At 46.7% G+C, this 25,376-nt stretch overlaps 1 protein-coding gene across 1 annotated transcript in view; it reads left to right on the top strand.

The window, feature by feature from the left end:
• The window catches only part of AFAP1L1 (actin filament associated protein 1 like 1), a 76,148-nt gene that overhangs the window by 47,784 nt on the left and 2,988 nt on the right, over positions 1-25,376 (top strand). Inside the window, exons 2-17 of the mRNA XM_081178423.1 lie at positions 901-1,029; positions 3,829-3,912; positions 4,923-5,020; positions 6,834-6,945; positions 8,601-8,699; positions 10,412-10,623; positions 11,586-11,765; positions 14,071-14,166; positions 14,332-14,425; positions 15,122-15,274; positions 16,049-16,260; positions 18,024-18,169; positions 19,300-19,378; positions 19,976-20,087; positions 22,571-22,735; positions 24,301-24,479. Coding sequence (XP_081034549.1) covers positions 901-1,029; positions 3,829-3,912; positions 4,923-5,020; positions 6,834-6,945; positions 8,601-8,699; positions 10,412-10,623; positions 11,586-11,765; positions 14,071-14,166; positions 14,332-14,425; positions 15,122-15,274; positions 16,049-16,260; positions 18,024-18,169; positions 19,300-19,378; positions 19,976-20,087; positions 22,571-22,735; positions 24,301-24,479 — 2,150 coding nt within the window. The remainder of the gene's footprint in view (positions 1-900; positions 1,030-3,828; positions 3,913-4,922; positions 5,021-6,833; positions 6,946-8,600; positions 8,700-10,411; positions 10,624-11,585; positions 11,766-14,070; positions 14,167-14,331; positions 14,426-15,121; positions 15,275-16,048; positions 16,261-18,023; positions 18,170-19,299; positions 19,379-19,975; positions 20,088-22,570; positions 22,736-24,300; positions 24,480-25,376) is intronic.

The following is a 25,376-nucleotide window of genomic DNA, read 5'->3' on the forward strand; positions in this document are numbered from 1 at the left end:
TTATATTTGATATAAGATCCTTTTCTGGAGATAGTATCCATAATTTGATATGAGCTGAGTAAGGCTGCAGTGGTTGCACCTCATGCTCTGTTCATCCAGCAACCCAGGTCCCACTTCCCTGCCTGCCATAGGGCAAAATCGAATAACTGAATGACTGAAGCAGGTGAGAGAAGAGAAAGAGAATGAGAGAATGCCCTGTGAAAATGGAGTAGGAAGTGCTTTGGTTGTAGCCTCTCACAGTGTGCTAAAGGGTATAGGCAGGCACCTTCGCCAGGTGAGGAGGCCATGAGGAACTGGCAATTCTCTTCCCAGGTATCATGGAATTTGTCACTTCTCCCTCTCCCTGCTCACCTTGGTACACTTGATCTGGCCCATCTTTTATATTCCATACTTGGAGTTCGCCACCCCTTTGGAGCCAGTAGGCACCTTGGAATTTTGAGAGCATGCTGCGGTTACTAGTCACAAAATGGTAGCATATAACACAAAATGACTGCCACGTCTAAGGGAGCAGAAAAAGAAACAGGAACACAACATCATGTAGGTGTGCTCCCTGTCAGACCACCGTCAATGGAAAATTAACTTCTACACTACCACACTCACTTACAGAGAGAAGCTTTTTGTCACTGCTCTTCTGTTCACAACAGAAGGGAGGGAGGGTTGTCCAATCCTGCCATCTAATGAATTGTGGGCATGTTTAAGGAGCCATGTTCAATGTGGGAGAGTCCAAGGCAGTGCAAACAGGAAGAGCAAACTGCCTCTTGTGCTTGGTGGATTTTTTGATGGACAATTACTGAGATCTTTTCCAGGTGCCATAGGTGGAACGGGTGGGCACGCTGGGGCCCACGGGTGCTGAACTGGTAACCCCTACCCTAATTCGATTCTCTCCTTTTCTGCCCACAGTTTTGGATCAGCTCCTCCCTGAGCTTAACGTACTTCTCAAGCTCTTGGACCACGAATACTTGAGCTCCACCACAATGGAGAAGAAAACAGCCGTCTCAAATATCTTGCAGAAGCTGCAGCCCCCTGCAGGTCAGGAAGTCCTTGCTGCCATCTCTCACCCCTGCCCATCAGACTGTCCCCTTTTCTTCCTTTATTTGTTCTTTGTGTGATTCCTCAGGCTGAGGCAACCTTAAGGTACATTACACGCCTCTCCGCCTGCTGTATTGTGGCACGTCCCTGGCTCCTGACATGCCTGCACATGCTTTTGTTTGTGCAGGGCTCCTCTCTTTCAGTGTGAGGGAATGACAAGGGTGGACCACAAAAATTGTCCTGGTTGATTTGACTCCAGTAGCGACAGCCACAAGTTGTATAGCCAGCAGGGCCTGTTTCTTGCCCTTTTTTTAAAAAAACGTCCCTGCCGTCAGGATCTGAAGGGCTTCTAAAGAGGCAAAAAAGTTAAGGCTGTGTCATCTCATACTTATTCATGAAAAATGACCTGAAGACTTTCTCTTAGCATGGAAGGAGATGCTGGTTTAGGGGCAATTAAGATCTTCCCCAGCTGCTACTGGACAGCAGTTGCAATAAATACAAAACAAAAGAGCATGTGTGTGTTTTTCCTCATGAAGTAAATGGCAGCTTTGGAGGAATGAGCAGTCTAACTCTAGGGAATCCGCATTGGGATGGGGCAGGAGTAGATTAAACCCTGTTCCCCCAGTGCCACAGTTCTGATCCAAATTGCCTCTGCCCACATCAATGAGTAGTTTTTATGTTTTGTTTTAAAAAATAATAGCAACAGCCTTTTCATTGATCTCCCACAACTCATTTGGTTTGGCCCTATAAAGTGAGCTGAGGATGTGCCATATGTAGACTCTGCATTTTCACAGGTGGAACCCACATGCCATTGTGCCTCCTTTATATAAACCTGGAGTGAGGATTCTCTGGTCCTCTGGATGTTGTTGGGTTATCACTCCCATCTCCCCTGACCATTGGCCAGTTGGGCTGGGGCTGATGCAAGTTGGAGTCCTGTGATACCTGGAGAGCCACAGGTTCCCCACACCTGATATAAGCAAGCAAAGAGAAAGAGAAACTACACCCCCCCATCTCCAAACTAAAGCAGTTTTTCTTTTTTCTGCACTTTACCCTTGTTTCATGCTTCCTGCACCTGCTGTCCTCCACAGCAGCTCCTAGGTCACCCGCTCACGTCTGCTGTGTGTCCCATAGTCATTCTTCATAACACTGCTGCACTTTGTCCATTTATTGCTAGAGGTACGTGACTCCCTCTGGTGGAGCTTTCCATTGAGAAGGAGTCCTCCAGCTGACCTTGAGGAGCAGAGAAAAATAGGCATTAAACAATAGCTGGCAAGAGCTGACCATTGTGTTCTTTGATATATTTGAGCCCTATGGATTCACCCAAACTTTCTCAATATTTGTGATAGCTCACTGTGCAGGGCAGGTGAAATGGCAGGCTTCTGAAGATTGAAATGTCCCCACCTCGACTTTTTAGTGTTCCTTATCTTCTAAGGCAGCTGTAGCACATTTACCTTTAAGGAAGCCACTGAATAAATTCCATAACAAGAATCCCCAGGAGATGGGGTGGGCGTACCTAACAAGTGCCACACGGAGTGGGTGTATGCATGTCAGATCAGCAGGCACCTGTAGCTCTTAAGCCTGTAGGCAATGTGAATAGTGATATTTGGCCACGCTGTAGCTGGACAGGAATTGCCCTGTGTTTCCTGTGGAAATGTGTGTTTCCAGTAGCCTTCCTGCTGGCTGATTTCTGCTGAGAGATGAGATTTCCATGGGAAGAGCCAAAGGCTTGTATTCTCTCCTTGGGAAGCCTCTCGATTATCCCCTCTGCAAGACCCAGAACACAATGATTCTGTGGGGTAGTCAGCTCTGAAAGAAGAGGATGGCTTCTCCATTTTGCTTTGCGCCTCTCAGACAACAGTTATTTCCTCTTTTGTTTCTGAATCTTCATGCGCGGGTGGGGAATAATCCCCACCCCTCTTCTCTCTCTCTCTCTCTCTCTCTATATATATATATATAAGCACTACCAATTTAGGTTGGCTAAAGTTCAGGATGTTAATAGCTGCTTTGAGGGGGAGCCAATCACTTTCATTGAGCTGGGAAAAGAAGTGCAAAATTCATGTGGCACGAGATAGTGCTACAGAGCGTGTAAGATGTGGTTGGTAAATTCAGTCAATAAAGCCTCTATTTTTTGTTCTGGTGAATTTCGCGTTGAACTAAGGCTGGGTACATACAATGCTTTTTAAAGCATATCTTAAGAACATTTTTCTCCTCAAAGAATTCTAGGCACAATAGTCTGTTAAGGGTTGCTGACAATTGTAGCTCTGTGAGGGGTAAACTACAGTGCCCAGAATTCTTTGAGGGAAAGAATGTGCTTTAAAGGTATAGTATGAATGCAGCCCAAAACTACTTTTCTTTGATAACCTGCATTTCTGCATCATTGGCATTTCACCTCTAAGCCCAGAGCAGTGGCTTTCAAACTGTTATGGAGTAACTTGGCATTCCTTGGAATCTTACTGGGCTTCCTCCATGAGAAGATCTCTACTGAGATGAGAGCTTTCCTGGAAGGTTTCAATCTTGCTGCTTCTGATTGTCTCCCTAAAAAGGCGCAGCTGTAAAACAATTCTGATATGTGCAAAGATCTTTCCAGTTTCATGCAGATCAGTGGTGAGACCCAGTAGGCACCTTGCATGAACCGAATGTGCCTTAGAACACTTCTCAGAATCCTCCGTGACATGCAAAAATTCCATGCCAGACATGCTGATCTAGGAAGGATTCCTCGAAGCAAGAGTTCCCACTGGTTTAGCTCATGGTCTGATGTAATCATTCCTGTTGATGGCAATATCCTTTCTGACTTTGCAGGGAAGGAAATGAGCTACATGTACGTGAATACAGCGACCTTGCATAACGGCACTAGCTTTGTGGAGTCACTCTTTGAAGGGTTTGGTATGTACAGTGAACTGTTCCAACCTAATGCTGCTTGCCCAGAGCTTCACTGCCTTTTATGCCTGTTTGGCCCTCAGCTGTCTGGATTAGCTGGTTACAAGTCCAAGCCCTGCACAATAAGTCTGTGGCCCTTGGCAGTGTCCTCTTCTTTGCATGATTCCCTAAACTCAAGGTGCTTCCCTCCACCTTTCCTCCTAACAATCCTTGCAGAAGAAATCCATGAAGAACAGAGAAGGACCCATGAGTAAAAAGCTAATCCTTTGCAGTTGAAGGGGCTCTACCATCCCTCTCTGGTTATCAGCTGTTCTTGAATTCAAAGATTCAATAGCACCCTAGTATTCAATAGCACCCTAGTATTCAGCAACCTGAGGGCTTGTGCAGACACATTTTGCAACATTGTCTATTAAGAAGATATCTGTGAAAACTTCACAAAATATATTGATAAGTGGTTGCCATTAAATCCATCCTTACATTTAACATGCACTTAAAAGGGGGGGTAGCAGCCATGGGGTGGGTGGGGTGATTAGCAGCAGGCAGGGAATAGTTTTAACTCTTCGTAAAATCAATCACTCATTGGAAGCTATTAATTCCATTGGAAGGAAATCCTCCATTGGCAGCTAGTTTTAGCTAAGTAGGTCTCACCCATTCTAGGACCCTCAAATTATAATTCCCCAAAATGCCTAGATAGACAGAGCATCAGGGTAGAGGGGTCAACTGCACAATTGTATAAACCTCATCCCAGAATGTGTCTGTTCTTCCTGACTTAACACTTTCTCCTTGACCTTGTCCCCAAACCTTCTCATTTTCCCCATACCCCATATGGTTCAGGAGCAAGGGGATAAACAATTCCACTGCCCTGTACTATTGTGGGCACAGATGTTAGCATCTGTAATTCCTTTGGGCAGTGGGAGGGAGGGATGTCCATAGGGCCTCTGTAATGCAACACAGAGATTGCATGTGAGGTTTGATGGTGGCATTGCTCAGTGACTGTCTTCCAACCTTCCTACCAGACTGCAACCTGGGCAATCTTCAGGACATGCAAGAGGATGATGGGGAGGTGAAAGAAGGCATTAACTTGGAACTTTCAAGGAGCCAGCCTGCTAAAACGGTAAGTCCTTACAACCCTCAGTTTTCCACTGCTGAACCTAGGAAGCTGCCTCATACAGAGTCAGACCATTTGTCCATCTTGTTTAATATATCTGTGGCCCTAACAGGTTGAGGTTCTCTAGGGTTTCAGGTCAGAGAAACTTTTCCAGCCCTGTCTGTAGGTGCTGGAGAGTGAATTTGAAATATTTTGCATGCAAATCATATGCTTTACCGCTAACCTATTCCACTTTAGGCTCTAATGACGCTGTGACTGGTTATGGCAGAGCACTTGATATCTGGAGGGGAACTACAAAGAACACCTTGCTAAGGTTCTGCAAAATACAGCTTACCATGGAGGAAAGCTGTGTTGACATTCATTGCCATTTTCTTAATGTTGATTCCAGTGCTGCGGTTAGCAGGAACAGATCAGGAAGGAAGGGAGACTTACATTTTTGTGCCATCTTCTCCTCCCATATGCATTCCATGGATAAAAATCCTAGCTGTGCATTTGATCTTTGCCCATCCCCTTTCAGAAATGCACCTGATCTACATTGAGACCTGGGTGCAGTCACAGGAGGACACAAGGTGAGGCTGGAGACCAACAAGAAGTTTTCTTCTTGTTGTTTTTCTGGAGAGCTGAAGGCAGTCTGAAAGAGGCATTGCTACTTGTGGTATGTTCCCTCATCCCACTCTTGCCTCCAAGGAACAGATTTGTCAGCATCTTGTATTGTTTTAAACAAACCTGTTTGGCCAGAAGCAATAGAGGGACAAAAGAAGTGTGTCTGTGCAACAACTGCACGATGAGGAGGGCAGCCTCTGTCAAACCACTTCTAACTTTTTTAAAAAGGGAATTGTCTGTTTCCAGTCTAAGAGAAGGCTTGGTGGCAATTTGCCATTTCTGGGAGAGAGGAGGTGGCAGAGAAACAGAGAAGTTGCCCATCCATTGTCCAAATTGGAGTGGTTCTCTGAAAGCAAGCCATGCATAGGGTTGTTTCCAACAAAGTGCTACTCGGAGTAAACCCATTGAAATCAATGGGTTTAGTCATGTCTGGTAATTTCAGTGGACCTATTACAATTATGGCTAATGTTGGATACAATCCATAATTATATTCCTGTGCTCCCAGTTCAGTGCTCTTAAGTCAAGAATAGGCAGAAGGTAGCACCAGAAACACCTGGTGATGTTTTTATTTTACTTATTTATTAAATTTGTATACCTCTCTTCATCTCATGATCTCAGGTTGATTCACAAAATATATAATTTGCAATAGATCGGCAAGGATTTCTGACTTTCAGTTGTTTAACAACAAAATGGCTCCCATTCCCTCAAATAGACTGCTGAAATGAAGTAAGCTCAGGGTAACTGGGAACGGGTGTTTGCGTAGAAGCATGTTGTGCTCAGCTCAGTTTTGATACTAAAAACAGATCCCTCTTCTCAGCAGCTGCTCATTCTAAGTCTGCATGTCTTTGGCACCTGGCTCAAGTTGGTAGATCTGGGGATTCCAGTAAAATGCAAAGCAGATCGTGCAAGCCTGCCCCTGCTTTGAGTCACAGACAGACCCATCACAAAGAGCCACAGTGAAGGCTGTGCTTTGGGGAGGACAAGCCTGTGTTCCACCTTTGCTGTTAGAGGCAGTGTGCCTCACAAATGCCAGCTGTTAAGAATCCCAAGAGGGGAGAGCGCTGCAGCACTTGGGTTCTCCTTGTGGGGTTCCCATAGGCATCCGATTTGTCTGTGTGAGAACAGAATACTGGACTGCATGGGCATACCCAGTTGCCAGATTTATAACAGCACAGACCTCTCCAGATGCTACCATGCTACCTCTTCCCTCTCACAGGTATCTGGGGAGCCACCTCCACCATTGCCCACCACTCCTCCTCCGGAAGATTACTATGAGGAAGCCCTACCACTGGGCCCAGGCAAAGCCCCTGAGTACATCACATCCCACAGTAAGTCTAACTGGGAGCTGGAGAGAGACAGAGAGAGAGAAAGCCAGCCAGCTGTCTGGGTCCTGGCATGGCTTTGTGTGCTGGCACTCCCATATTGACCTGGGAAAACAAAGGCTCCTCCCAGGTGTCTGACAAGTGACAGGCTTATAATTTATAGGCCCCAGGGAGGGAAATGGCGCTGGGGAGGGGGGCTGGGCTGTCACACTCCCTTTTCCTGCTTCCCTGCCCTCTCCACCCCCAGACTCTCAGATGTCACAAGCAGTTGTTTGCTCAGACTTGCCTGGAAATGTGTCACTAAACCCTGAGTGGTAGGAATGTGTAAGGCCTGAGCAATCTCTCTCTCCGCCTGTTAGGTTAGAGAAAAGCAGAGAAACCAACTTAGCACCTGCTCTTGTTTCCCTTGCCTCTGATAGAAGACGGAGCCTGGGGCAGATTGACTATGAAACTAATGAAGCTTCAGGATTTCTCATCCTGGAGGGCCCCCAGAAGCGACTTTAGTCCACATTACTGAAAAGCTTTGGGTCTAGTAGACCCAATATTTGAGCTGCATGACTAAAATTAATTATTTTTTTGCTGCATATATTTCAGCAATCCCACATATGTTGTAAAGGTGTGGGATCTGTGGTGGAACAACCCCATTAAAGAAGATAGCGCTGGTTGCCCAAACCTTGTTGCTGGTTGCAAATGAGCCCCCATAACAGTTCAAGCTTCAGGGGTCCCAAAATGTAGACCCACCACTGCACTGGGCCCTGAGTTATGCTCCCGGGGCGTGGATAGAAAATTAGGAGATTTCTTGTGTGCCTCATGGCATCAAAGCCACCAGCAATGTCAGGAATGGGTGAGTCCTGACATGAGAAGGCAGTGTTCTGGTGGGGAGGGGAGGGAAGTTCTTTCTTTAGGAGTGTTTTGTGCCCCAGTGGGATGTAAGGAAAAACCAGACTGGAGGGATTAGAACTGAGTTCTCATTCGCCCTGTGTGTGGATGAGAGATACGTGTTGGAGGGCGTGTCAGGAACCAGAGCACTTTTTCCAAGCAGAAGCCATTAAATGTATCATTCGCACCCCGTAGGTGATGCCCCTTCTTCTGTGGGTGGGGTTCTGGTGTCTGGTGGCCATTTGGGAAATGGCAGAGGAGAGCCACGGACACGGCTTCCAGTTTTCCCCCTCAGAGTCCTGTTGCCCCCTAATCCCATTGCCTGCCTTTTTTCTATCTTCATTAGAGGTAAAGGCTGTCCTGTGTAAACTTCTTGAAGTTGATCGGCTTATTTCAGCACTGCCTTCCAATAAAATCTTCCTCACTGCCTTTGTGCCACAGAGGGAACAGACACAGTGGATACCTCTGGGGCTCATCCACACTTGCATTTGTCCCATGATTTCAAGGCACGGGTCCAAGAAGTATTTCTTTTATCCCACCACTTCCCCCAGGAAAACCTGCTGTTTAGCACTGAGTCGGAACAAACATCCATCAGGTTTTCTGATTCAGCAGTCAACAGCGGGTTTTCCCAGGGAAAGTGGTGGGATAAAATAAAACGCTCTTGGACCTATGCCTAGAAATCACAGGGCAAACAGAATAAAGCACCGGACAAACAGAAGTGTGGGTGAGCTCTGTGTGTGTGTTCATGCAGTGGTCTAACATGTCATCTGCTTCTTCTACAGATAGCTCCAGTCCCCCCAACTCCATAGAGGATGGGTATTATGAAGATGCAGATAGCAACTATCCCCTCACCAGAATAAATGGAGAACAGAAAAACTCTTGTAAGTAGTGCTGCAAAGACATGTGTTGTATAGCCACAGGTGGAATGGGACACTTGGCCTAAGCCCTTGACTCTGTGAATGGGGAAGAGTGCAGGAAGTCAAAGGTGTAAGAACCTCTGACTTCAATGTGGCTCCACATTGGACAGTGCCTCTGGCCCTGTGCATCACTGGTGTGGGGTCCCCAAAAGGTTGCCCATGAGAGAATGTGGCCCTCTGGATGAAAAAGATCACACACACACACTGACCTATGGTAAGGCTGAGCAAATTGTCCATTAATGTGGACTACTATATACAGTGTTGCAGGTTATATGCATAGGTTTGGTGCATACAACTTTCAATACGGTAAGCCCACAACTTGCTCTTGCTTTACTTACATGATGTCAAACTTACACAGATGGGGAGGGGAGAGATAAATAAATGGAGATCTGGGAAAACCCACCATTCTCCACTCTCCATTTATTAATTCTGCCCGCCCGCCCATGCACCCAGCAGATTTTCCTCACTTACTTTCCTCACGTTGGGAAAGCCCCAGAGCCCCTTGCACCACCTTCCCAACGCCAAATAAGCAGGGTCCTGGGCTTTGGGAAGGAGGCGCAAGGGCTCTGGGATGCTGCTGGAGCCCTCTGACTGCCTTCCCAAAGCTCAGTAAGCAGGGAAGGTTGCAGGAGGACCCTGGGAAGATTTAAGGGAGCCCCTGCAAACTTCCCACGTCCTGGTAATCAGCCCCCTGCCTTGCAGGGGATAATTTGGGGGTTTCCTGACTTTGTACAATTTTGCCTTTGCACGTGGATCCTGAAACCAAACCTTTGCATAAGTGGCAGGCACACTCTATTCCTGTTTAGGAACTGTTGCCTGCAACCTTGCGGTGTAGAAACTTGCTCTTTAAATATTACCGCTGGGGTTAGGGTGCCTCAGGGACCACGCTGGACCAATGGATCTGATATTTGCAGCACTTACTCTTAAGAGCCTTTATGAAAAAGCATGCCCAGTTTTAAAAAAAGCTGCTACTCCCAATGACACTCCACCTCACAGAAAGCTTTGGGATTTTCTAGAGTCTGCATAATAGTGAAAGCCTTTCCCACAGCCCACTAAAATCGCCTCAGTCAGGGTTTATCTTAATTTGCAGGAAATGTAAAGAACAGCTATCACTGCATTGAGCTTTAGATTACAGAAATAATATGAACTGGTATATTTACTGTGACCTGAAACACAATGCATTTATAAGTACCTTCCCCCCACCACCACCCCCACCACTACCACCACCAAAAACAAAGTAACTTGGAAAATGCAGTGGAAAGCCCAATCTTTAGTAAATTCAGAACATAGCTTGTAAGGAGAAGAAATAGACTTCAGGGTATTTGAGGCATGATAGCAAGCATGTGCCTATGGAGTTCATGGGAAACTGGCTTCAGTGGAGGTAGAACATAGGACAGCAAACTGCATCTCTGCAATTTAACATGCCTTGTAAGAACTCAGCAGTGATATAGTTGCCCTATTGAGATCCATAAATGGTAGCTTGGGAGTTGGAACAGCCTGTCAGTGTCATAGGCAGGCTTGGGAAGAAGCCAAAGGAAATGCAGAACCGTCTGCGTTCCAGAAAGTGCCTCCTCTTGCAAAGCTTCCAACTGAAGGAGCGATGGCATCCACATATAGGATGTTGATGGTGTCGGCATGGTACCTTGGGTGAGTAAGGGCTCTCTGCTTCCTTGTAGACAATGACTCTGATGCCATGAGCAGCTCCTATGAGTCCTACGATGAGGAGGAAGAGGATGGGAAAGGTCAGCGACTGACACACCAATGGCCGTCAGAGGAAGCTTCCATGAACCTGGTGAAGGACTGCAGGATATGTGCTTTCTTGTTGCGGAAGAAGCGCTTTGGGCAATGGGCCAAGCAGCTGACGGTCATCAAGGACAACAAACTCCTGGTGAGTTGGTGGCTTGTGGAGCACCTGGCCACATGCAGGAAAGCAGGGAAGGTTTTGGGGAGAAAAGTTGGAGAGTCCTGCTAATGAGCCAAAGACTCCTGGCAAACCAGTTGACTTTGCATGCATGAGCATGGCTGGGAAGGCCCACTCTCCTTGGGGTCTGGCACTGACTGGTAGAGTTGGCAACTTTGATGAAAAAGGAAGGACTAGTCAACAGATCTACATAGCTGCATAGTTCCTTTTGCTGGCCATGTCAAAGATATGGTGCACTGTGTATGTCACAGTTTTTGTTTTTTTACACATCCTTTGTCCTTGCAAATAGCTGGTCCGTAACTAACAGTATTTGTAGATTTGTTGCAGATTTATATGCCAAGCCCAGTGTGGCCCTTCTTTAAGCTGGTGGTGAAAAACTCAGGCATGATGGTCCAATTGAAGTTCATTCTCTGAAAGTTTTATTGGGAGTTTGAAAAGCACCAGGAGGAAGAGTTCAACCCTTTCTTCACCTGACATTTTCAAATGATTATGTGGCGTGGGGGAAGCGTTAAGCACCCCCCCCCCCCCGCTTCTCTGATTCCTATCAAACCTTTGGAAAAAGGTTTTCCTGATTCCCAGCCCCCTGTAACTCATTAGGGCAACAGGACACATATCTGTATGTAATGACCCAAAATTAAGTGAGGCGAGGGGACTGTTTCTTTGAGACTGGTAAGATTTCAGCACTTCTGTTTTTTGTTCTGGTTGTAAAAAATCTATGATTCTAAGGCACAGTATTTGGTTAAGCAATGGGAGTTCCCAAGCATTTCTCTTCTTTCCTTTTGTGCACCACCTCCTCCTCCTCCCCACAATGAAATGGGACCTTCCCACTGCTTCCTATCTGTGCCGAGAGGAGCCACGAAAAGTACAAGAAAAAGACCCAACTTGGAAAGAGTGATGAACATTGCGCTTTTTCTTTTTTTTAACATTAGTGTTACAAAAGCTCCAAGCATCGGCAGCCACACCTCGAGGTGCCACTGAGTGTTTGCAATGTTGTCTACGTGCCAAAGGATGGGCGTCGCAAGAAGCACGAGCTGCGCTTCTCCCTGCCGGGCGCTGAGGCCCTGGTGCTGGCCGTGCAGAGCAAAGAGCAGGCCGAGGAGTGGCTGAAGGTACTTCCCTCAACAGCAGGAGAGCTCAATTCCACACACACCCAGTTAAAAAAGAAACCCCCTCTTTCTGTGCTCCATCAAAACACAAATGCCAGCTAATGCCCGTCCATGTGAACAGCCCTCCTGCCCTGACCACTGTAGATCTGGTCAAGTGTATCAGGCCCTGTGGGAAAAGCACTTGTTATCTCTCCAGTGGGGAGGAGGGGGCTTTCCTACTCAGCCTCTTATCACCCCTGCCTGGCTGCAGGAGAGAAATAGCCAGCCAGCAGGGCAGACCCTGACACCCCCTTCCTATAGTCTGGAACTGCAGGGCTGCAGGAAAGGGGCTGTTTTGATTCACACTTGCCCGCCCGCCCCCACTCTTTCCTGCCTTTGTTCTGAAGCACTGCAGATTCAGTAGGAAGCTTTGTGAGATGACATCACCAATTCTGCCTGACGGCAGGGTCTGAAAAAGGTGGCGGTTTCAGCGCTACTTGATCAGGCATAGGCAACCTTGGCCCTCCAGATATTTTTGGTACTACAACTCCCATGATCCCTAGCTAACAGGACCAGTGGTCAGGGATGCTGGGAATTGTAGTCTCAAAACATCTGGAGGGCTGAGATTGCCTATGCCTGTTCTTGATGGTAGTGTCTCAGAGAAGCTACTGTTCCTGCCTATCCAGAGTGGGAGAGGGCTTGTGTGTGCGCACGCATGTGTATGCTGCATCACTGATACTTGGCTTTCTCAGTTGCACTTTCTCTTCTCTCCCCTTGCCCACTCCCAAACCTGTGGCCTTCCAATTGACTACAGCTCCCATCATCCCTGTCCACTGGCCAGGCTGGCTGAAGCTCATGGGAGCTGGGGTCCACTGACATCTGGACACAGTGTGGTGGCAATTTCTAGCTAACAGATGCTAGTGGTTTAAAATAACATCGTGATAGCCCCATGCTTGTTCATTCTAATGGCTCTCTGCCATGGATACCAGCAGGTGATCTCCATGAAAGACACATAGATTTAACCCCTCCAGCTCAGCTTTGTGGCATAAATGGTGACTCTTTCAATTTGACACACGTCCCTGCTGCCCGCACCTTTCCAGGTTCTCTTTTTGGGACTGATGCTTGGATGTTGGAGGTTAAACCGAAGGAAGCACAATGCAACACGCAGGCTAGGTAGTTTGTTATAATGGCATTCTGAGTCCAGGGATTGAGAAGGTCTTGTGCATTTTGTGGTTCAATTTCTTTTCCGTCTTGGCAGAGCAAGTGTACTTTGGCATGAGTACTGTCAGGAACCTCAGGATTTATTAAAACCGTCTATTCCTCCCTGTACTGGTTGTTTTTAGAACTTCTCTGTCTTTGCCCTTGCTCCATATCACTCACTGGCTCAAAGCACTTCCACCCCGCTGGCCTGGGATGCGACTCTTCAGGTCCTCCCTTCCTCAGAAATGTGAATACTCTGTTGGCACTGATCCAATAGGCACTCTGGTGTGCTTGCTAAACCCCACTTGCAGCTGAGAAATTGCAATCTCTGAAATGAGAATACCTGAGCAGATGAATTTAATTCACCCAGACCTGTTCTGAAGCCTGAAGACAACCTATTGCTGAAGGTGAAAGGTGGGAAGTGGGTCTGTTGGAAGAAATAAAAGAGAGTCTGCCTTCCTGTACCCCCAGTCTTCACTTGGGTTTCCTTGGGAAATCTTGTGTCAACATCCATGGCTGAAATGTTACAGAAACCAGAGATAGGAAGAGCAAAAGTCATTGACAACCAGCCAGTAAACTGTCTTGGAAGCTAATGAGCCTTGAGTTAAATTATTACAAAATACAAAAACTGGCTTTATTTAGGTCAGGGATAATACCCTGCTTCTGTATTCTCAGAGGCCACTTTATTGCATTAAAAAATCCCAGAGAGAGATGAATAGTTAAGGTTGGCGTATAATTCTCTCTCTCCCAGATTGGACATATTTTCTATCCATTTCCTTATGAGAAGGACTTTCCCCCCCAGCCAGAACTCAGTTTCTTTTTCTAGAAAAATAGCACTGCTTACAAGACGCACGATGGGCAAACATTTTCCCATACCCTTGATTAAAAATTTGGTAGTCTCACCAAGGGGCCGATAGAATAGCTTGCTGGAGTCCAGTTTGGCCCTTTGACTGCGAGTTTTCAGTACTGGAATCTACTGTTTCCCTTCTGTCAGGTAACTGAGACTCGGTGGCACCATTGTTTCTGAGAAGCCATCGCTGGATGGTTTGCAGCAAAGTGAGCTTTCAGTTGCAGCTGATGGGCTACCAGTCTTTCCATTGTTTTGACACTCAACCCTCTCCTCCTGCAGGTGATAAAGGAAGTGAGCAGTCCCAGTGGAGGAGGACTGAGTGGAACAGAAGTTCTTACATCTCCTCTGCTTACATGCAAGGTGGACCATGACAAGGTAGCTTCTCGCTCGGAGCCGAAGTAGGGGTGATGTTCATGAATGAATACAATCAGTGTGCACAGTTTTTCTTTTAGCTGTTATAGGGGGCCTGAGCAGCCAAGGGATTGTGAGTTTAATGCTTTTTTCCCTGCTATGCTCACAACAAAAATCTCCTTTGCCCAGAGGTCATCTCAAGACAAACAGACATCTGACTCGGACAGTGTGGCAACGGCAGAGAACGGCTCTTCCATGGCTCGGAGAGAGGCCCATGAGCAAGGTGAGTCCCTGGTTACTTTCCCCTTCCCCTATGAGCCAGGTGTTGCTTTTGGTTGAGGCAGCAGGAAACGCAGCACTTGGACTAGAGCTCCTGAGAGACCTGGGTTTAAATCCCTGCTTGATCACAGTGCACACAGGTCTGTGCATCTCAGCCCAACCTACCTCACAGGGTTGTTGTGAAGTGGGGAAGGCCTTAAATGCTGCCCTCAGCTCCTTGGGAAACGGGTGGGAGATAAAGGTAACAAATAGATCCTGGGCTTAAAAAACCCAAACCCAGGTTCCAGAATTGCTAGGTCAGTCGCCCTGCACTTTTCTTTGGGACTAGTGAGTAATGTTGCACATGCTAGTTCTGTAAAAATGGTATTATGAAGGTTGAAGCACTCTGTTTCTGAATTTGCTCTGTGTTGCCGCTATGTTCAGTCGGCTCTTAATATCTATAAGGGAATATTCTAGCCTGTAGGTTCTAGCTGTATTTCAGACCAGTTAGTGTTTTTCATATTTACCCCTTCACCTGACCTCCCTTAGCCTCTTCATGACATTTTACAATCTGTTATGATGAGAGAGAGAAAGAGAGAGAGAGTGTGTGTGTTCTGGAGGTATGAGGTCGGGGAGAACAGACCTTTAGTTACCTCACAGTTTCTTTGTTTTGGTCAGATACACCATGTCTTGTTTTAAGCTCTGCTTCTTCTCCCTGTAGGGAAAGGCAAAAAAAGTGGCTTGGCAGACTTGAAAGGCTCTGTAAGTCGAGCAGCCGGGAGGAAAATCACCAGAATAATCAGCTTCTCCAAGAAGAAACCATCCCCTGAGGACACCCAGACATCCTCTACGGAGGAAGACATCCCATGCTGTGGTTTGTACTGGAGCAGGAGGGCAGTTCAAATGCAAACCATTCATTAGCTGGTGCCTTAAGAGGGGTCCAGTTGGGCTCCCTTGTCCCAGTTTCCGATTGCACTGTGTTATGTCATACAATACCGCACTGCAGGGGATGCAACAACAATACTGCAGAACGGAGCATGAGAGGGGGGGGGGGATGTCGACTTTTAGCATCGTATAGGGTGCCTCTGAAATTAGAGAATGCAAAGTCCGCCACTCCAAATATGTTGCCCACCCCCATATCCGATAGTTAAATCTTAATTGTTCGATTGTACAGTTGTCTTTTCTTACTTATAGGAGTGAATCAGCTACTTTATGGTAAAGACAAGAGCACTGGCATTCATAATCTATTTTATGCTAAAAAAAAACACAGTGCAAGGACTCAGCTATAGAGCTGCAAATAAAACATTTTAAGTGTGTTTTAAGTACAGTATATACAATGCAACACTAGATGGAGGTGGTGCGCTTTACGGAAGATTAAATGTGTTTTTTAAAATGCTGGGGGGGGGGGGCATTTTCAGTTTTTATATGTGTCTAGATTCCACCCAAGTGACTTGGCTGATACTCATTCAGGCAAACATCTCATTGAGCTAAAGTAATGCTTGGCTCTTGGAACTGATCTTCTGATTTGAAATCTGTCATGCCTAAGCTCATCATTTCCTTGTTTCCTAGAACACAAGATTTAGGCTTTTATTTATCCCATAATGGTCACTGTATTGCTGATCAAATGTCTTTGTGCATCTCCTGGCAGGCTACTTGAATGTTCTGGTTAACCAGTGCTGGAAGGAGCGCTGGTGTCGTTTGAAAGGCAACACCCTCTATTTCCACAAGGACCGGACGGACTTAAGGACCCACGTGAATGCCGTCGTCCTCCGGGGCTGTGAGGTGGCACCAGGACTGGGCCCCAAGCACCCCTTTGCGTTCCGCATCCTTCGCAATGGCCAAGAGGTCTCTGCCTTGGAGGTGAGTGAGGATTCACTCAGGACGGTTCTGCTGAGGAAGCTGCAGTCCCTTTGACAGAGCCTTGATCTGACCAACGACCGGGGTATAGGCAGACAAGGCTGGGCGCCTGGGCATCCTGCAGAACATAGCATTTAAGAGCAATGCTTTGAATGCTGGAAAAACTCTTTAGAGTCCTTCATGTGCGGTACAGTACAAAGATACATGAAATTCAGCCTGCGGCAAAGGCGTTTGTTAAAGCAGTATGGATTGTATACAGTCATACCTTGGATCTCGAACACCTTGGCGCCTGAACAAATTGGCTGTTGAATGATCGGAACCCAGAAGTGAGGGTTCCGGTTTTTGAATGTTCTTTTGGAAGCCAAACAACTGATGGGGCTTCCATGGCTTCCGATTGGCTGCAGGAGTTTCCTGCAGCCAATCAGAAGCTGTGCTTTGGTTTCTGAACGTTTTGGAAGTCAAACGGGCTTCCGGAACAGATTCCATTCGACTTCCAAGGCACAACTGTATTTCACAGCAGCAGAAAATAATTTCTCTTATTTATCATATTAACAGAATTAACCCTACTTCATGCTGCTTGTTTCATAAAGTATGATGAAATCTTAAATGCGCCTCAGTTTCACTTAATGCGCTATAACTTCACTTGGACCTTATGGGATCCAAGCAGATATTTGGACATCTGAATGCACATAAAGATCATACTGAAAACATATACATAAAGCATGATCTCTAAGCAGACCAAGAGAGAGATTGAGAGCATGCAGTGAAGCAATAGTATTCTTTGGCCACGTGCCCATCTTGATTTATTCATTTCAAATGTGGGCCGAGGTTCTGCCATGCTTTTGCAAAGGCTTCCCCTTGTGGTGCTGTGATAAAAACATCAGCCTGTGTTGAAGGCATATTGACTTGGGACTAAGTCCCACTCAATGCAAGGGGACTTGCATTCTGAATAGACATGCCTAGGATTGCAATGTACTCCCCCCCCCCCTTTCCACACACCTCAACTCTGCCTGTGCACTTGAAACCCAAATCACAACCCGTTTTCAGGGTCATGTGGGACAGCCCTGAACAGCCAGATATTCTGGTTGAATATGGATAATAATAGGAAGCTTCATTATTCAGAGTCAGACCACTGGTCTTTCTAGCTCAGTAATGTCCACACTGACTGGAAGTGGCTCAGCAGGATGCTTCCAATCCCTGCCAGAGATGTAGGAGGTTAGACCATGGGCCTTGTGCATGAAGAGCAAATGCTCTGTGGCTGAGCTGTGGCCCTTTCCAATAATTTGTTATTAAGTCGATTAGTCGTGTCCGACTCTTCGTGACCCCATGGACCAGAGCACGCCAGGCACTCCTGTCTTCCACTGCCTTCCAGAGTTTGGTCAAATTCATGTTGGTCGCTTCTATAACACTGTCCAACCATCTCATCCTCTTGTCGTCCCCTTCTCCTTGTGCCCTCCATCTTTCCCAACATCAGAGTTCCAATAATACACACAATATATTCAGAATTCATGTCCTCCCCAGCTTCTTTAGAGACCTTTCGCTTACATAGCAGTGTGAGCCTTGCACACACAGGATGCCTTGCAAATATCCCTATGGTGAACAGCACAGCTGTAAATTTGGAAAATGGGGCACGTGGTGTAAAGGAACAATGCGCTCTGGAAAGATATGTCCTTGACCATGTTTCCTTGTGGGAAGAGTGTTGCCTTGGCTGTGGCCCAGAGCAATGTGTGCTTCCTTTCACTTTAAACTATTGTCTTACTCCTCAGGCGAGCAGCTATGAAGACCTGGGGCGCTGGCTTGGGCTCCTGCTGGTTGAAACTGGCTCCCAGACAGCCCCAGAAGCCTTGCATTATGACTATGTGGATGTGGATAAAATCGCCAACATCATCAATGCTGTGAGACACTCTTACATGTAAGCATTTCTTCCACTAGCGCTCCGTGACGCAGCCAGGTGTGGAAACCACCTTGTCCCCATCTGCAGGCAAGAGTGCCTGCCTGATGTTCTCCCTGCCCCCAACAGAGCCTCTGGGGATAAAAGTTTCTGTTAAGACCACCTAAGCCAGCAACAAATCTGCCAAGACAGATTTTTGGGTGTCTCTAAACCAGGGGTCAGCAACCTAAGGCCCATGGGCCACAAGCAGCCCATGGGGGTCATTTAACCGGCCCATGAACCCCTGCCACCTGCTTGGGGACCCCCATCAAGCCACAGAAAACTTTGCCAACCCCTGCTCTAAACCATGATCCAAATCAAGATGACAACCTGCTAAAATCATACCTGAAAGGCCAGAATAGAGTAAGCCATTTAGGCTACTGTGAATGTGAGGCTGAAACAAGCAAGCCTGCGTCCGTGTTTCCTGGTTTATATCATGGGTGTGAATGTGGTGCAAGCGCTAGTTCCACTTTCCAAGACAGGAAGCATAGAAAACCTCACACTCTGCGCCTCAGGCTTAAATGGCCCTTTTGTGTATAAAGAAAAGATGAGCCCATATTGAAACACTCTTACGTATGGAGCAGAGAATTTTAAATATCCAAGCTGTGAGTTTAAAAGATTGATTTGGAGCAAACATTCTCGATTTCTATGCTGTTATCTCCATAGCACCAAGGGACATTTCACACACCGTGCAACGGCATATCCAGATTTATCAGGGAGTGTATATTTGGCAAGCATCTCAGGCAATCTTGTTTCCTGGATAACTGCAGTCACGCTTAACTTCTTAGATACATACTTAACCTTTTGAACTTGATTTGGTTTAGTATAGTATATGTGTTCCACATATCCAACAACATTTTTCAGGTGTGCACCCAATACGATATGTGGAAGGTATCTCCACTCCTGTGTTGCCCAAAACACAGGGCTTGGCAGCAATTTATGATGCAATAGCATCTACCAACCCAACATAGGAGGGCCTGTGTTTGGATTCATTTTGTGAGTGCAGAGGGTGGCAGGAAGAGCTCAATCGTTCTTGCTGGTAAAGACTGTCAGATTTTGCAATCAGTACTAGAGATGTAGAGCATGTTTTATCTGTTTCTCTGCCTCTTCAGGTGGGCCAGCTCCTCCCTTGAGAACCAAACAGATGCTTCCCGTGTATTATACGATGAAGTCCCCTATGAGAAGGTGGAGGTATTTGAAAAAAGAAAAGCAGAAATGCCATACCCTCTTCTCTCCCCTGCTTCCTTTCCCTAACAGCACTCTTCTCCCTGCCTGCATGTGCTTCCAAGTGCTTGGCGACTGACAAACAGTTTTGCCCAAGCAGAGGCACTTGAATTAGCCTGCTTCTCAAGCAGCTATGCTGCACGGGAAGAAACTGGACTTCTTGCTCACACCCATCATTCATTCATTCAATTTTATTTGTATGCTAATTTTCCACAAAAAGAAATGCTCAAAGTGGCTTAAAAACAAAGAAATAGGGATGCATTTCAAACAAACACTACAAAAACTATTTCCTCATAACGTAGCAAAAACATAGCATAGCTACAATTTCATAGCATAGCAATACAATGACAATAACAATTTCTTAATAACATATTAGTAATATAACAACATACCCCCAAAACCCCACATTCCAATACTATAAATATAAACAACACACAGCATCCAAGAGCAAAAATGTTGTTTCACCTTAATCCTAGAAATACCCTTCCTTTGATGTTGGCCATCATTGGTGGTCTCCTTGACACCATCTGAAATGATGGCTTCTTTGTGCTTTTCTGTGTGCAGCTGGAAAAGTCAGGGCGGCCGCCGGGGTCCCAGGTGAAGCGCCACGGCTCCTCTTGCAGCGAGAAATCGCGCCGTGTGGATCCACAAGTGAAAGTCAAGCGCCATGCGTCAAGTAGGTTTGGATCCTGATGTGGGATGCTTAGGGTGGCTCTCTTATCAGCCAGTTGGAATGGGGAGGGGAAAGACTCCAAGCTGACAATCCCTAAGGAGCCATTTCCAGTAGTGTAAGCTTATACAACACTCAATTACTGCTTGATGGCTCCACTTCTGTCTCAGTTTTTGCTTTCTCATTATTTGGACAAGGATTGCTAATTTGCAGGCTGGGCCAAAGTCTGGATGGGTTTAATGCACAGTACTACCTATTTGCCTTTGCAGCTTCTCTCTTAGCTGAGGTTCAGGCCTGAAATGGGGAGAACATGGCTGACAGAGGAAGAGCCTCGGTTTGTTGGTAGGACCTGTGCTTTGAATGCAGTAGGTCTCAAGCTCAGTCGAGCCTTGTGTCAAAATGAGGCTTCTCCTTTTGGAGCTGCGTCAAAACTGATTCTGTGATCTCCACCCCATTCCCCTTCGCAGGTCAAAATTGTTGTTAACAGGAACTGATCAGAGCTTTACCAGATAGCAATGGCCCTGAACACACACATGCACACCCTGCTGGTCTTTCCCAATGCTGCTCAGAGGCTGCTAATAGCCTTGCAAGAACTACCAGCCAAATGGGCGAGGGAAACTGCTTCACACTGATAAAACATTTCATCAGCTTTTTGTACCTCTTGGGAGTCCAGGCCCCTGTTTTGGCATGCCATTCTGATAACCCAAAACAGCCAAACCTAAGGGAAATAGAATTGCTGGCTTTTGAGTACGGCTGTAGTTGGATCCTTTACCTCTCCAAGTTGGGTCGGAGGGAAAATAAATCCTTGTCTGAAACCCTGGAGAGCTGCTGTCACACTAGACAATACAGAGTTAGATGGACCCAATAGCCTGACTCAGTAAATGGAAGCTTCTAAGTCCTAACCTGCCCACATTTCTTATTGAGAAGGGGGAAATCTCAATAGAAAATTTGGTGTACAGTCAGACCTTGGTTCTCGAACGTAATCCATTCTGGAAGTCAGTTCAACTCCCAAAACCATTCGAAAACCAAGGCGCTGCTTCTGATTGGCTGCAGGAGTTCCCTGCACTCATGCGGAAGCCATGTCAGACATTCGGGTTCCAAAGAACAGTTAAAAAACTTGCTTCTGGGATTCTGGCGTTCAGGAGCCAAAACGTATGAGTACCAAGGCGTCCGAGAACCAAGGTACGGCTGTACTGGCCGTGTTTCCCATTTGTAGCTACTGCTTCTGAATACACATGTTTAGGATTGCAGAGATGGGTCTCCTTCCTTCTGTGAAAACTGTTCTCTGCACAGAGCAGGGTTGGGGAACCTCTGACCCAGGAAGCCAAATGCAGTACTCCAGGCCTCTCTCTCTCTCTCTCTCTCTCTCTCTCTCTCTCTCTCCCCCCCCCCCCCAGGCCTCTCCTCAGGCCACATCCTTCACTGGCTCTGCATTGCACCTTTTGTGAGTGTTTTTTGCACAGCTGGAGTATGACCTTGAATTCTTATAGTGATTCTTGTTTTCCTGCATGAAGGATACAAAAAGGTGTTTGTGTGTGTAAAAATTAACCTGATGTACAAAGACAACATCCACATTTGTTGTTCTACCCACTTTGCTTCTGCCCGCCCCCACCCCCCTTGAAGGTTATCCAAAAGGGAACATGGCCCATTGGCTGCAAAAGGTTCCTTGACCTTGGTAGAGAATCCCAAGTTTCTTTTTAGACTCTCCTATGATGCTCCAGGAAAATTGAGCTGAATCCATCTTAGATTCCTGTATGAAAAGTGAGGTTATAAAGAACCAGGCAGAGGGCCTTCTCGGTAGTGGCACTTGCCATGTGGAATGTCCTATCATCAGATGTCAAAGGGAGAAATAATTATATGGCCTCCCATAGACATCTGGGGAAGCTTTTGATGTGTGGTGTCCTGTTGTATTTTTGTGCATTCTGTTGGAAGCCGCCAAGAGTGGCTGGGGCAATCAGATGGGCAGGGACCATTATTATTATTATTATTATTATTATTATTATTATTATTATTATTATTATTATTATCTCCCTCTGAAGTTTGAGCTACAAGAACACCATGTTCCACTTAATTATTTTGTTTTGCACAGGCAGCTCTCCAGTGGCTATAAATTGTAACTGTATCAATACAGTTTAAATCAATTTTACAAGAATGCCAAGCTTTACTGGAAGTCTTAGCAGCTCCCGTTCATAATTGGATGTGCGCTTGTGCTCCCATAAGCCACTTCTCCTGTGCCAGCAATATTAATAATCAGCAATCTCTGGGCAGCACTGCAGAGGCTGTGTTGGGAAAGCAGATGTCTTGGTTCTTGACTGTTGGTTCAGTTTCATTTCAGACTACAGTCTGGTGTTGTGCATCTTTGAGCTTGTTCAGCCCTGAGCTTGCATTTAAAATTATCTGCTGTCAAGGCAGAGCTAAACAAAAAACCCTCTCATCTCAGGTGCCTAACAGAGGACTGTTTCTCTTAACTCATCCCCTTCCCCTTGCAGATGCCAATAACTACAAGTACGGCAAGAACCGTGCTGAGGAAGATGCCAGGAGGTTCCTGACTGAGAAGGACAAACTGGAGAAAGAGAAAGCTTCTATCCGGAATGAACTGATGGGCCTACGGAAGGAAAAGCGGGAGCTCCGAGAGGCTATGAAGGGAAGCTCAGGTATATGCCCCTGCTAGAGAAGCAAGTGAGCCAGTGTGAGAGAGCCAGTGTGGTGTAGTGGTTAAGAGCGGTAGTCTCGTAATCTGGTGAACCGGGTTCGCTTCCCCACTCCTCCACATGCAGCTGCTGGGTGACCTTGGGCTAGTCACACTTCTTGAAGTCTCTCAGCCCCACTCACCTCACAGAGTGCTTGTTGTGGGGGAGGAAGGAAAAGGAGAATGTTAGCCGCTTTGAGACTCCTTCGGGTAGTGATAAAGCGGCATATCAAATCCAAACTCCTCTTCCAAACTCCTCACCCCTGGCCATTTTGCACAGAAACCTCTCTCCTGAGCTGCATTTACCTCCCACATACAGTCCAGTATACTGGGCCGGATTAAGTCCTTTAGAGACCCTAAGCACTTAAAATATTTTAGTGCCCCCATATATATCTAATTCAAAATATAAACAACAATAAACTGTAAAATAAAATTTTATTTTTTGAAATGAATGAAACCCAAAGATGGAAAATAATGTTTATTTTTGTACGCTTCCACTTTGTTGATATTTGAAAATTTTGCCAACTTCTGTTGCCGTCATCCTCCTCAGACTGCAAAATGTCTTGGGCCAGTAGAACGCTGAGCCCACAGTGGCCTTGGCTAAAGCACCTGCCCCTTTATCCTAGGACTCCTTGCAGTTAGGTACCAAAGGAGGTCTCTGTTATTCCTGATGAAAGAGGATGGCTGCTGATAAAGAAGGCCAACGTAGGAGGCATTTGTTGCAAAATACAGTGGTACCTTGGGTTAGGTACTTAATTCGTTCTGGAGGTCCGTACTTAACCTGAAACTGTTCTTAACCTGAAGCACCACTTTAGCTAATGGGGCCTCCCGCTGCTGCCACGCCGCCACAGCAGCACGATTTCTGTTCTCATCATGAAGCAAAGTTCTTAACCCGAGGTACTATTTCTGGGTTAACGGAGTCTGTAACCTGAAGCATATGTAACCTGAAGTGTATGTAACCTGAGGTACCTACCACTGTATTTGCCTCAATAGCAACATCAAACCTGCTGTGTAGTTTTGCATCTTACTTCTCAGCCCTGACGTGTCCTGTGCTGGATATATCTCTAATATCGGGTACTTACAAAACCCATTTTTCCCTCTCAGCACTGGCAGCTTAGCAATAGCTTCAAATTAGCCACAGAAACAGTTGCAGGCTCCTTCCGCAGAGGAAAGCCCAGGCGCGCCATCTACTGGAAGAATAATTCTTGTAATGGAAATTGCACAGCTAATTGCCTGGAAGCTGGCAGAATCCAGGTCTTTTCGTCCTTACTGCTTTTGATGCGTTGCAGATAATGTGAAAAACGTGAGCTGCCTTGCCTCTCGTGGACATGTTAAGAAAGAGGCGTCAGCTTCTGAGAACGTTGACCCAGTTCCTGTTTCCCACATGTCTCCTCGGAGGTGGGATTGGGCGGGGGTGAAATTCCCTTCGCCTTTGCCCACCCTCCCACTTTCTCTAAGCTCCCTGACATGTGTCCCTTCTCCAGGCCTGGAGCCACAGGCTGACCTTGCTCCCATGTGTCTGTTAAACAGGGAAAGACCTGAAAGAGCTGGAGCATCGTGTTGCGGCCCTGGAGGATCACTGCAAAGCCAACGAGGCCAGGCGCGTGGACCTTGAGCTCAAGCTCACGGAGGTGAAAGACAGGCTGAAGCAGTCTCTGGCAGGAGGGCCGGCTCTGGGGCTGACTGTGACCAGCAAAGCTGAAAACAAGGTGAGGAGGAGACAGCTGCTTCCTCTATCCGCCTTGGACAGTTAGGGCTGCTTCAGTCCATGATAGTTTCCCACATAAGCGTAGAACAAAAATGGGCACACACAGAAGCCCAGGGAGCCAGGATTATTGGAACACAGGAAGGTGGCTTCTGCTGAGTCAGACCACCAGTCTGCCTAGTTATGTATTGTCTATACCAGGCTTCCTCAACCTCGACCCCCCAGATGTTTTGAGACTACAATTCCCATCTTCCCTGACCACTGGTCCTGCTAGCTAGGGATCATGGGAGTTGTAGGCCAAAAACATTTGGAGGGCTGAGGTTGAGGAAGCCTGGTCTACTCTGACTATCGGGGGCTGTAGGGTTTCAGAAAGGGATGTCTCCCTGTCTTACTTGGAGATGTCAGGGATTGAACCAAGGTTCCTCTGAATGCAAAGGAGCTTGCCCTACCCTTCTCAGTAATTGCTGAACCTAACCTTGATGGGGGTGCCCAGGGGATCATAGCATTGTAGAGTTGAAAGGGATCCTGAGGGTCATCTAGCCCAACCCCCTCAGCCTTGCTCCCAGCCCCAGAGAAAGAGGATACAAAGCGTACTTATTTAAGGCATGCATTTATCACTCCTCCCAGGATGACTGCCAGAATGATAATAAACAATGGGGAAACAAATGGAACAGCAGAGCAAAGGGCAATCCGTTCACAGCAGGGGTAGCCAGTGTGGCGTTTTCGTGATGATACTGGACTGCAAATCAGTTCTAGCCAGCATGGACCAGGGTTAGGGTTGATGGGACTTGCAGTCCAACAACATCTGGAGGGGGCACCATGACGGCTAGGCCTGGTTTACAGAAAGTCTTGTGTAAAAAGAAATCCAACAGCTGAAAAGTGCCTCCTCTTCCTTGCTTGC

This window comes from Podarcis bocagei (assembly GCF_964188305.1).
Source record: "Podarcis bocagei genome assembly, chromosome: 2".
NCBI lineage: Eukaryota > Metazoa > Chordata > Lepidosauria > Squamata > Lacertidae > Podarcis > Podarcis bocagei.